This window comes from Gouania willdenowi, chromosome 1 (genome assembly GCF_900634775.1).
Source record: "Gouania willdenowi chromosome 1, fGouWil2.1, whole genome shotgun sequence".
NCBI classification, from domain to species: Eukaryota; Metazoa; Chordata; class Actinopteri; order Blenniiformes; family Gobiesocidae; genus Gouania; species Gouania willdenowi.
Window position 1 is genome coordinate 21378267 of NC_041044.1, and position 11695 is coordinate 21389961.

At 40.1% G+C, this 11695-nt stretch overlaps 1 protein-coding gene across 7 annotated transcripts; it reads right to left on the reverse strand.

The window, feature by feature from the left end:
• Nucleotides 1–1700: 1700 nt before the first annotated feature.
• g3bp2a (G3BP stress granule assembly factor 2a) lies at nt 1701–11317 on the reverse strand. 7 transcript variants are annotated; one of them, XM_028445342.1, is made up of 13 exons: nt 11142–11314; nt 9071–9189; nt 8917–8998; nt 8555–8728; nt 6302–6392; nt 6098–6203; nt 5819–6005; nt 4899–4994; nt 4660–4762; nt 4464–4520; nt 4231–4359; nt 3919–4046; nt 1701–3460 (listed from the first exon to the last, which is right to left on the reverse strand). In XM_028445342.1, the coding sequence occupies exons 2-13, from the start codon at nt 9163–9165 to the stop codon at nt 3179–3181; spliced, it is 1530 nt and encodes a 509-aa protein (XP_028301143.1). In that variant the 5' UTR covers nt 9166–9189; nt 11142–11314; the 3' UTR covers nt 1701–3178. The 7 variants fall into 7 exon arrangements, with proteins under 7 accessions (XP_028301143.1, XP_028301151.1, XP_028301177.1 ...); XM_028445350.1 differs by having other exon boundaries at nt 3928–4046; nt 11142–11313; XM_028445376.1 differs by lacking the exon at nt 4899–4994 and having other exon boundaries at nt 11142–11317.
• Between the last annotated feature and the right edge of the window lie 378 nt (nt 11318–11695).

The following is an 11695-nucleotide window of genomic DNA, read 5'->3' on the forward strand; positions in this document are numbered from 1 at the left end:
TATTTGTCAAAACAAACGCGATCAGCTTTTCCTAACTCCTTTCCTTAACCCCGTGACGTCATCCACGGGGTTATGGAAAAGGAGACGGGATGGACGCAGCCAACAGTTAAAAAATTAATAATTCGACAACGGGGAACATATTTTCAGTCATGTTAATTACATGATAAATTGATGACAACCAAAACGTAACAAAAGAAAGCATTTTCATACTGTGTTCGATAGAAATAGGGTGAGGCAGTGGTTTGTAAATGACAACCTAGAACGTGAAAATGCACGAGTGAGTGGCAAAAATTAATTGCCACGATTACACAAAGATAATGTTGCAAACTCATAGAAAGAAAAATAGTGGATCCCAAACATCACAAAAGTAGATTAATTTACTATGACATCTTTCAAAGAATTATCAGTTTCAAATGAAGTTTCGACCTTTTTTAACATGCTGAATATGCAATAAATAAATAAAAGGTAAACAAAAGTCATTTTTACAGTACATAATGTCACCTGTAAAATATAACAAACATATGAGTGGTGCTATTATCAGTAGTTTATTGTATGATAAGTCAGCACATTCAAAATGAGGGGGGGGGGGGGGGACTAACAAGGGGGCAACTCTGTAGACAGAAGTTGGTAGCCCACTGTGTGCCACCTGCTAAAGAACTGGAATGATTCCCAAAGAGAGCCTGCCACAATCTGCTTTTTGTACTGCAAAGGAAAAGGAATTGCACATTTCAGGGTGTATTCTGAAGATCTGAATTTGGATTGAGAGTGAGCAATTAAAATATATATCAAATTAAAGTCAATTTATCCACGTGTAAGATTCCAGATTTGGGTATTTTACAACCAGTGGCATGTAGAAAGCAGGTGATTGGTTGGAAAGCATGAAGGCCTTTCTTTACAGACCATTTTAAAACATGACTTACATCAAATCGCCTATTGTGAGGCAATTAGCTGACAAACATTTGCTGAGGCACGTGTGAGAAAACACCAAAAAAACAAAACAATTTTTTTAGAGGGGGGGGGGGGGGGGGGGGTAGAAATATTCATCTTGACCAAAAGTGAAAAGAGCCCAAGCCTAAAATATGTCACATAAGTAAACATGATCAGGATTTGACCTCTCCTTCATAAGCCCCACAGCAGGTTATTTTTTCATTGTCATCGGGAAATTTAGCGAGTGTGTTCAAAACAACAGATTACCTCAGAAATAGTAGTATATAATAGTGCAATACCACCACACAAGGACAACTTCATTAGTGTATTTGTCACAAGAATGCTACATTAATCCACTTTCCATAATCCGTGCAAAACAAAATGTTTAAAATCTAGCAAATTGACTGTCCTTCTCTTCCTAGCTGAAGCCATGGGTCGCTCCAAGACGAGTGACAAAAACAAAGGATCCTGATGGCAAACAGAGCGCCAACTTGTGTGGCAGACGTGCTTTAAAGAAATCACTGTTAGCACAATGAAGAACATGTAAAAATACAAACGCGCTAGAAAACAGAGAACGGTACAATTAAGTCCTTGAAGGCAGGGCATAGGTTTGGTCCACCCACAAATCATTCAAATGTGAAGAAAAACAAGTTTGGACATTTTTCTTAAGAATCAAGGAATCCCTTTTGAACATTTTTTTTTTTTTTTATGTGTGCTTGTGTGTGTAACCCTCATCGTGATGCTATGTGACTTTTTAAACCAAGAGTCAAACATTTCACCATCATAATGTTTAATTGTACCTTTTTAAAGGAGGGGAAGTTCTTTTGATGCACCTCATTCATAACAGTGAACAGAACTCGAGGCACCTACTTTTGTTTTTACAAACTCCAAAGCAGCCACAGTTACAACACAAATGTACAAAACTCACAGCAGATCAATCTTAGGTAGCCAAGTATGGGGGAGGGGAGAAAACAGAATAATAATAATCTGGAAAAACATGAACCTTAAGGAATACTGCAAATACAATCTGCAACCAGCAGACAATAGTTGAAAAATGAGCAGCACTATTCTAGGAGGCAGAAACCCTCAAACCGTTGGACTCTTTAATAAGACTGGAAAATAGAAGGCACCATCATCATGCTTTTATCAGAGGGAAAATGAGAATATACATAGGGAACGCAAACATACAGTGAACTAAGGTTGTTATTTGCTGTACATTTATTCAGTTACTCTGCACTTAAGACAGGGAGAGGAAAAGGGAGAAAATGTCTCATCCCAGATTTTGCAGTCTTGCTGGCAGGGAAAACAAGACGGAAAGAAACAAAAGCCTGGAATCAAAAGAAAAACTGAGTGAGCCACCATATTTAACCACCGCTCTATTGTTCAGCCTTGTTACAAGTTTATTCTTCACACCCCCCACCCCCCCATCCATCTCCATTTGGTGATAAGTCCATTATTTTAGCTTGTCTCTCTCATTTTACAAATAAGGAAAAATATGTATATTCACTTGTCGTCGTGTCCATCCAGCAGTAATCAAGTGTAGTTTTTTAGGTCAAAGATGTGAAAAGTACATTGGTCACAGCAGACAGGCTGTGATTGAGGCCTGCCCCAGTAGGTTGTATCGCTTTGAGACAAAAACCGGCATCTCCAGCTGCTTTCCAAGGAAGGATGTCAGTGTAACATGACAAAAGTACCCATTAGTGCATATTGATGAGTGCATTATGCAACTTTGAAGCAGAGTCCTCTCAAAAGGAAAAAAAGTAAAAAGCTTTCCCCTGGAGCTGTCCAAATTTTGCATCTCCCCCTTTTCAAACAGTAACGGGCAGCAAACTACCGTATAAAATGTGCAACAGAGGGATTTCATGGAGAAGCACCCCAGTTAAGTCAAGGCATATAATCTCTTACCCCAAATCATGGGCTGTTTTATTGGAGTCTCGTCAGTCCCTTCTAAAGTGGCCGATTTCTCCTGGTTGATTTGCCTTTTCTCCCCCCCAAAAAAATATACAAATTAAAGTTAATGAATTCTTGAGATACCCAGGAAGGAAGCTCAGCTCAAGACTTGTAAGCGAAATTTGTTTGCTCATTTTTTGTTTTGTCTATTCCACAAACTGGTTGACAGGCTAGGTCACATTCCAAAGCAAAGAAGGAAAAACAAATATATCATTATTTTTGACATGAAGATTTCATTTCTTTAACAAGAACGATTGAAGATGTACATGAGACTTCATCCACTCTGTTGGCAATGCTCTATTCAGCGGCGCTGGGTCGTGAAGCGACCTTCTCCCTGACCACCGGCGCCTCTTCCAGAGCCCATGGTCGGTTTAGGGGCCATGCCACCTCGGGGGGGCGGTCCCCTGCCGTCACGCTCACGCATCATCCCGCTTCCCACGATGCCTCGTGAACCACCAGGACCCCGATCGTTGCGCCTCATGTCACGACGATCATCGCCCCCGCCGCGAGTCTCTCGTTCACGGACTGCCCTCGTCTTCTTCTCCTCCACATTGAGACGCACCTCACCTCGGAACATTATGGGCTGCAGAGAGATAATCCAAGTCAGTATATTTAAAATAAACCCTTACAAACGACCGCTTAATTCACCACCCACATCATTCACTGGTTTAAACTGGGGCTAAATTTTCCTGTCCTGAAGCATTACTGTGTCACTTTTCATTGGTGTGTCAAACTGCCTGAGCAGATTTCTAGACCAAACATGAATAACTTCATGAAAATGTTGTAGTGTACTACAGTTTGGAATGTTCTGATATTTTACAGCTGGAAAAGGGATTTAATCACATAAGAGTGATCAACTCCTGGAGAACAAAGCATTAGGAGACAAAATCTCATGTTAGATTATTAATTCAATCTAAAACAGTGAATGGATTTAAACATTTGATGCACCAGGCGCGCCAATCCCAACTACACCATCCAATTAAATCAAGAATCAAACCACCACCATGTGAATGAAAGTGGGTAATGAATTTTGATACATGCCCCTTTTACCTTCGCCCCCAGGATTCTTTGAACAGGATCAGAGTCGTCAAAGACCACAAACCCAAAGTTGGGCAACTTTCCACCAACGCCCTTGGTGTTAATCCGCAGCTCCACCACATTTCCATATGCTGCAGGAACACAAAAGCACAACAATAACACTATTAGTAGAAAAATTTGGTGACATTGAATCAAATGATTTTTAAATCGTTTTTTACCACAAAAATGTTGTCACTTCTCACTTTTTTAACCTTATGTACCTAGTATATCTTTATTTAAACTAGTGCAACTACTGGGGTTTTGCAAAAAACCTACTCATGAAGAATTCCTTCAGCTCGCTCTCATCAATGTCGTGTGGAAGGTTTCCAACAAACAGCTGGTGACTGTCAGGGTATCGAACAATACGCCTGTTGTCCATGTCCCCAGGCTCACCATCTCTGCCACCTGCCAGTCAAAGCAACAAGCAGAAGAGAAATTACACACCGGGTTACTTCTCTAGTGTTAAAAACAAGACAAATATTCCTTAAGATGCAAAAAGGAATATTTACCTTTATTAACAAAACTCAGGTGGGGTTTTCCTGTTTGAGATTCTGAAGGAACACCATCTAATTGTGACAGAGGCATGAAAACAAGACGTGATGTGTGTGAACCCATTCACCATCCTACAACTAAACCAACAAAAAAAAAAAAAAACACCAACACGTGAACCACTCCCTATTCTAGATGTTTCAATCTCAGCCTTACCAGGTCTAGGGCCTCGTGGAGGGAAGTTTGGTCTGTCGCGAGTGCGCTGGTCTCTGGGGCGCAGGGGTGTCGTTTGCATCTCTGATTTGGACTCAACTCTAGGCTACACCAGAAAGGAAAGACAGAACAAAAAAATATCCCCTTATTTGAATGTTATGTTGTATTTTAATTACAAACAGTAATATTGTTTAGCTGCCATAAATGTAGCTGTTTTCATCTGCATAAAGTAGGTGGTTTACCTGTGTTGCTTTGACAACATGAGGTGGGATCCCAGAGGGGGTGACTGTGCCAGCAGGGGGCAGATTTTTGCTGGTCACTAGGGCCCAGGAGAATGTCTGTGCGGAGGACAGTAATGATCAGCTATATCACCCGTTTTATAAAGGCTGCCTCTTTAATCAAATTCAACTACAGTTGAGTTTAAAACCTTTTAGAGTCAAAAATGTAAAGCAGAACTAAGTAACTTGCACTTAGCGTTACCCCTAAAGGTCCCTTTTGGTTATGTTACTGTCGTAAACACTCTGCACCCCCCACCGCCTGCCCCACCCCACCCCACATGTACACCTTTGCTCTCCCAAGACGGTAGAAGGATAAAATGAAGAAATGTCTGAAGAGGTGGATACTATCAAACATGATCACCAAGTCTGCGTCCAATTTACAGCCTTCTTTTTCTTTGAGCTCTCGCCATCCAGCATATGCCTTCCCCAAGTGGATTCGTGTTTGAGCCCTATGTCAATCCGATTCCCGTTTCCTTTTCCTCGGACAAAGGTCTGCTCTGCCTTTTTTTGCTGGCTCCGCCATGATATAAGTTTGAGAAAAGTGAATTGGTCGAGGGGCTGGTGATAGTCTAGCATTAGTGGGTATTGGGCTGTCGTTAAGCAGTACGTCTTGTCGCGAGAACGAGAACAGAGCTGCAAGACTGATGCCGGCTCGGAGAATGGGAAAGTTGCAAGCGTGGTTTTCTGGCCGGAGACAGCAAGGGGAGATGACTCACCCCATAATCACTTGTATTACCTTCAGAGGGACCACGGGAAGGATTCATTAACATGAAAAAGTTACTTAGTTGCGCATTAACATAGTCCTCAGAATATGTTCAGGAAGGACCATCATTGTACTTTGTCTAATATATGCGTTTTAAATAAACTTCAAACAACTGCTTTACCTTGGGTGCCTCTTGGGTATTTGGTGGAGATTCCACAGGAACTGGTGACTGTGCTTTCTCCTCCATTTCTTCCAGAACTTTCTTTTCTCCTTCAGGCTTGAGCTCCTCTGCTTTAGGTTCGGGTTCAGGTTCAGGCTCAGGCTCAGGCTCTGGAGCTGGTTCTTCCATTGGCTCCTCCACTCCATTGCTGTGGAGCATGAATCTTTCAAATCAATCTCTATAAACGGACTTCAGTTGTGTTAGATTAGCTCCGTAGGGCTCTGCTGAACATCTACTTACGTGACAGGGTGAGGTTCATAATAGGTGGTGCTGTTTGGACTTTCTTGTAGAGGCTCAGGGGATGGCTGCCTCTCCTCTGGCTCCTCTTCCACATCTTCCTCTGATTCTGGAGGATGGAACAGAGGAATAGGGAAAATGAGCGTACCATTCTGAAATTAAACATTCAGAATCATTAAAAAAAAAAAAAAAAAAAAATGATCTTACCTTCTTCAAGTTCAGCATCAGAGTCTCCAAACACTTCATCCTCATAGCGGAAGATGTCGTTGTGTACATAAAACTTGTTGGCAACCGAACCCTGAAAACATTCATAGTACGAATGTTAAAATGAACCATTATAACTAAGGGTTTGCGATCTGACGATATTAGATTGTTAAAGCTTAAAACATGACTACGATCTGCCAAATCACAGAAATCATAAAACCAACTGTTGTTCACATTTTATCCCATGCAGTGCCTTGTTTGTGTGCCATGTTTGTGGCCCATAAACAGCACATCCACAGGTTTTTTCTCTACCAAATCACACCATTTACTAGTCAGGCTCATGTCAGCACTATAGGGACACTGAAAAAGTATTAAACACACTCCCCCTCCCTCCCAGAGCACAGACACGCTGCTGTGCTGCTTTCTCTGCGTTAGCGGCTGTCTGTCGAAGGTTCAGTGCAGCTGTCTGTCCTCTGCTTAAACTCCATCAGTTCTGAGTTTTATAAACACTGAAAGATGTATGAGGAAACAGCATGTATTTCTCATCTGTAACAAACTATTGCTCCGCAGCAGAGCAATACAGTAAAATAGTGTGCGATTTCCCTGGTTTAATTCTATAGGACATGCGAACGATAAATTGGTAAATTCATTTTGCACCAATGTTCATGAGACTTAAGCAAATGGATGACAAATGTCCAAGAGCATCTCCTGTCTTTAGACCCTCCTTCAGCAAGGAAAAACTCCAAAAACCCAGTGGGAAAATTAATTACACACAAACATGTCATGTACATCCAAGGGTCGCATTAGGTTATGAGTTTATACATCAGCGTTTATAATGTCGTGTTCGCAGAGAAGTGTGCATGTTTCGCTGTTCGCTTTGAGCACAGCCGCTGCCATTGGCACCAATAACTTCCGGGAACTATTTGAGTCTACTATTTCAAACTTCCGTTGTCGAAACTCTCTCGCTCCAAACGGCTCTGCGGCTATGATGCCCCTCCCCACTCATGCCCCGTTTGTAAATCAATACAGTTATTGACAACAAATTACCTAAAATCCCAGTTATGTCACTCGGAATCAATGGATTCGAATTGCCTGCCAATAACTTCCGGGTTCACTCAGCCGCTGCCATTGGCCGCCAATAACTTCCGGGAACTTGTTGAGTCTCCATGACGTGTGAGGGGCATCACTATGACGCCCCTCCCCCCTCTCATGTCTTTAAAAATCAGTCAAAATGCTCAAAAACGGCCGGCACTGAGGGGAGTAGAAATTTTGAAAATGGCTAGTAGTGAATGAGTTAATGGTCAGATGTAACACTTTTATGGAAAGATAAAAGCTAACATGTCACACATAGTGTGAAATAAATTTTGGCATAAAACTATTATCACTATTCATCTGTCCCAACTTGTGAAATGCGGTATTTTTAATTATATTTCACGTGTTCACAGACAAAGCTGGCCCATTAGACAGTAATGTAAATATTGTGATTATTACACCAGAATATCCCATTAGTACTGCTCTCAGTAATTAATGATTAAATCATTAAGTTTTATCTGGTTTAAATATAGAAAATCAGTGATATATTTATCAACCATAACTTTATGTAACTCATTATTAAACATAAAATAAACTACATTCAGCAGCGGTTTATAATAAACAGTAAAAACACTATTATGGTTATTTTTGCTTTTCATGTACTTTTTTTATAGAAAATAATTTCATTATAAATGAGGCAAAAAATTAATTATATACAACAACACTAATAGAGTGACCCATATGCACAAACATGTTTCATAAAATATCAGCCCATGAGCTCTGAGTTAGCAGCTACTGCAGCTTTTTCTAATGTGTAAATGCTAATACTGAAGCACATTCTAATGATGTAAAAAAATTGTGATCCCCCCCCCAAATCTCTACTTTCAAGTCGGTGTTTATCACAAATGACGCAGTGACCATTGGCGTCACCAGTCCTTATGTGCAATTAGGAAATGGTTTAATTGTCTACTTAAACCACACAGTGATCAATAAATTAATTAAGCTTTCTTTCTTCTATTGTGCTCAAGTATATTTTATTAACTATGGCTTCTCTTTCCAACCATTGTCAAGCTGTATTGATAAGGTATTGGATTGCTCACACAAAGTTACACTGTTTAGTCAAAAAAAAAAAAAAAAGATTACCACATTTATAAATGTTGTATAGTGAACAAATGGAACAAAATTATTTTTTAGGTGAACAAGATAATGCATGAAAATACTCACTTCTGGAGCAAGCACAAATGTCTGCATGAACTTCCTCATTGGTTGGCCACTGTTGGACAGCTCTCCAAGTACCTGCACAACAACTCCATCACTCAGCGTGGCATGGGCATCCACGTGCCTGATCTTTGTGTGGCATTCACTAAACTGCAGTGACATAACCTTCTTGTGGATTTCCTAAAAGAAAAGAAAGGCACAAAAAGAATTTAAAATCAAAAATGAAAATCCACCTTCCCTATTTTTTTTATAAATCCTACACCTTCTTGTTAAAGCATAGCAGTGATTCCCTAACCTTACTACATTTTAACAATCAAGGCATTAAAACACATTGAATAACAATTATTTCAAGATTTGGCAAAACCTACCGCTTGTCCATACACAGCTTCGGCCAGCTTTCCATTTGGATCAAGTCCTCCATGAACATAGGAAGAATTCCTCCCATAAAACCTAATTACAAAATAAAACCTAATTAATCTGGTAATATTGTAATTGATTAGTGCATTTGAAGCCTTTACTTACCTGTGCAAAAAATCAGGAGCCTTGTTTAGGAGTGTATAATACTGCCTCACAAACTCCCGCCCTACAAGCAGGGGACTTGGCTTCTCCATCACCATTTCTTTGGTAAACAATGTGTGGTGCTGCAAAATAAAAAATATGGGGTGACATCAGACAACATCAAATTGTCTAAATAATCATAGGGCAACTGATCGTTAAAGTTGTAGAATTTTTTTTTGTGTGTTAAAGATCATAATAGAGGCTATGGAAAGAAGCACGTTGTTGTTTTTCTTCGCAGATTGATCTTCAAACCTAAATTTGGGGTACTGACTGGAAGCATACATTTGTTAACACTGTCAAAAATAAATGCTGTATACGAGTTGGGGGAAGAAAATCAGGTTTTTGAGCCGTTCGACGGCATCTTGATCTGTTAGGGGTCAAATTAGTTCAAGGACTCATTTTAAGACGCATTCAAATTCCTCGTCTCCGAGCGAAACAACGCAGATACCGTTTGCGGGGAAACAGCATCAGATAGAAACGAGCTTCCTGTAAACAACACTTCGTGGTTTCCAACAATTCTAACTCAAGTTCCTCCTCTTATCATAATTAGCATTCAATAAAAACGAACACAGCCGGTTGTTTTGTTAGCTAGCTAGCCCAGTAGCTATCATCCAACTGCGCCATCACTTAACTCCAATGAGACAAAGAGAGAATAGCCGCAGAAAACTGCACGAAGATAAACAACACTTTTGATAAAGTGGGGCTATGGGACGACTCAACTTTACATAAAACATACATTTAAAAACAGGCAACGATTACAACGGTATTATCGAGAGGTGTAAACCTTTTGGAGACAACCGCGTACAAGGCCTTAAGTCTGTTTCTCCATTTTTCACACGAGAGTATCACGTGTGGTGAAAAAGTGTTAGCTGGTTTGACATAAACTGACATTTTTGTAAAAGGACAAAAACTGCAATGACGCTGCTCCAACTCGTGTAAAACTAAAATGCTAACATTAGCCTCGTACTTCCCATCATGTTTTAGCTCGCGAGCTAGCTCAGACAGGCTAACTTGTGGCGTCGTCGTTTCACTATCGCTTTTGACCACCTTGACAATGAACAGGATGTTTAAGCCCCATATAGACCCCAGGATAAAAGGTAAACGAATACACAAGTGGCAAGATTTCTTTATTTTAACACAAACATCCAACGCGCAGAGTAAAAGCGGTAAAAGAAAGTGGCAGACACGCCGCTCAACCGGTGTTTCGAATCAACTTGGGACCATATTACCTGGTGACCAATTTCCTCCTGTGTTGCAAGTTACCGACGCGATTGGTTGGCTTTATAAACAACCGCTGCTTTAATAGGTGGAAAAGAAAGTGTGAACACACATTTTTCTTTACACGTGTTTCATGAACATAGCTCGTTCTAACAAATGCAGCCAGTAAAGAAAAGGCTCGTACTATTACGTGCCACTATGAAGAAAATGTTTAATTGTACACACTAAGCAGTAGTCAAAAAGTTATAATAATTCAACAAATATTAAACAATGAGCTCAAATAATTAAATGGAGAAGTAAAGTATTTATTTACAGGTTTCTGAGCGGCCACTATCAGCACACAGTGACGCAGCCGGAAGTAAATCCTCAATAAAACAGGATGCCACTTGAACCAGGACACCGGTAAAAGCCGTCGTGGTGCTAAGCACTCTGATAGAATAATAATACCGGTGCTACTAAATTTATCTCCTCAAAATAAGCAGTAGGGTTACCTTTGTGTCGAACCTCACCAAAAGACGAGAAAATACAATAAAAACTTACGCCATCAAACCAACCGTAATCAAGGAAATAAGTCAAGTGCTAAGCGGCTCGCCGTGACCAACAAAGGAAGGGAAATTCATTAAATACAGCTAATGACAATACAATGATTTTCGTAGCAGATTTTCTTTACAGTAACGACATACCTGACAGGTAACTTTAATTATTAACTAGCAGGACTCCACGAGTCCTGGTTACAATCAGACAATGCAGCTAACCTGAAGCTAGCCGCTAGCCAGCCACCAAACACCAAAGTGAACACATAAGATTGCTAACTTACCTTGCGAAAGACCTATATCTATCTATGTAGACAAATATATTGTAATAAATTACGAGTAACCAACAGTAAACTGTTCAATGACGAACTAATGGGACGACTCCCACGGTACACAACAGTTTACGAGCTCTGCTGTGCCAGAAATTGAAGACTTAAAGTGATAGCTTCAATTTATTGTTTTACCCCTGCAGTCTCGAGCAGGAAGCCCCTTTCCACAGAACTAGCCAATAGAGTGCAATCTACAATGACGTCACGCACATCGCCACCATGCCCAGAAAAAAACTCATAAGGATCAAAAACCATCCTTCATTCACTTTCATATTGATGTAATAAATAATATAAATCTCATTAAGAAATCTGTATGGAAGCCCGTTTTCACCAAAAAAAAAAAAAAATCACCAGTCATAAAGTCATAAACTTTCTAACTCTTAATTATGACTTTCTTTGAGTTAGAAAGTTAGAAAGTCATAAACTTTCTAACTCATAATTATGACTTTCTATCTCATAATTATGACTTTCCTTGGTGAATTTTTCTTCTTTTTTTTAGTGACAGAAAC

Coding starts and splice junctions, on each gene's coding strand:
- g3bp2a (XM_028445342.1), bottom strand. CDS start 9,165: ATGGTGATGGAGAAGCCAAGTCCCCTGCTTGTAGGGCGGGAGTTTGTG. Junction 4,995..5,818: donor ATACCCAAGAGGCACCCAAG/GTAAAGCAGTTG, acceptor TCCTCCGCACAG/ACATTCTCCTGGGCCCTAGT. Junction 4,763..4,898: donor ATGTTGTCAAAGCAACACAG/GTAAACCACCTA, acceptor TTTCTGGTGTAG/CCTAGAGTTGAGTCCAAATC.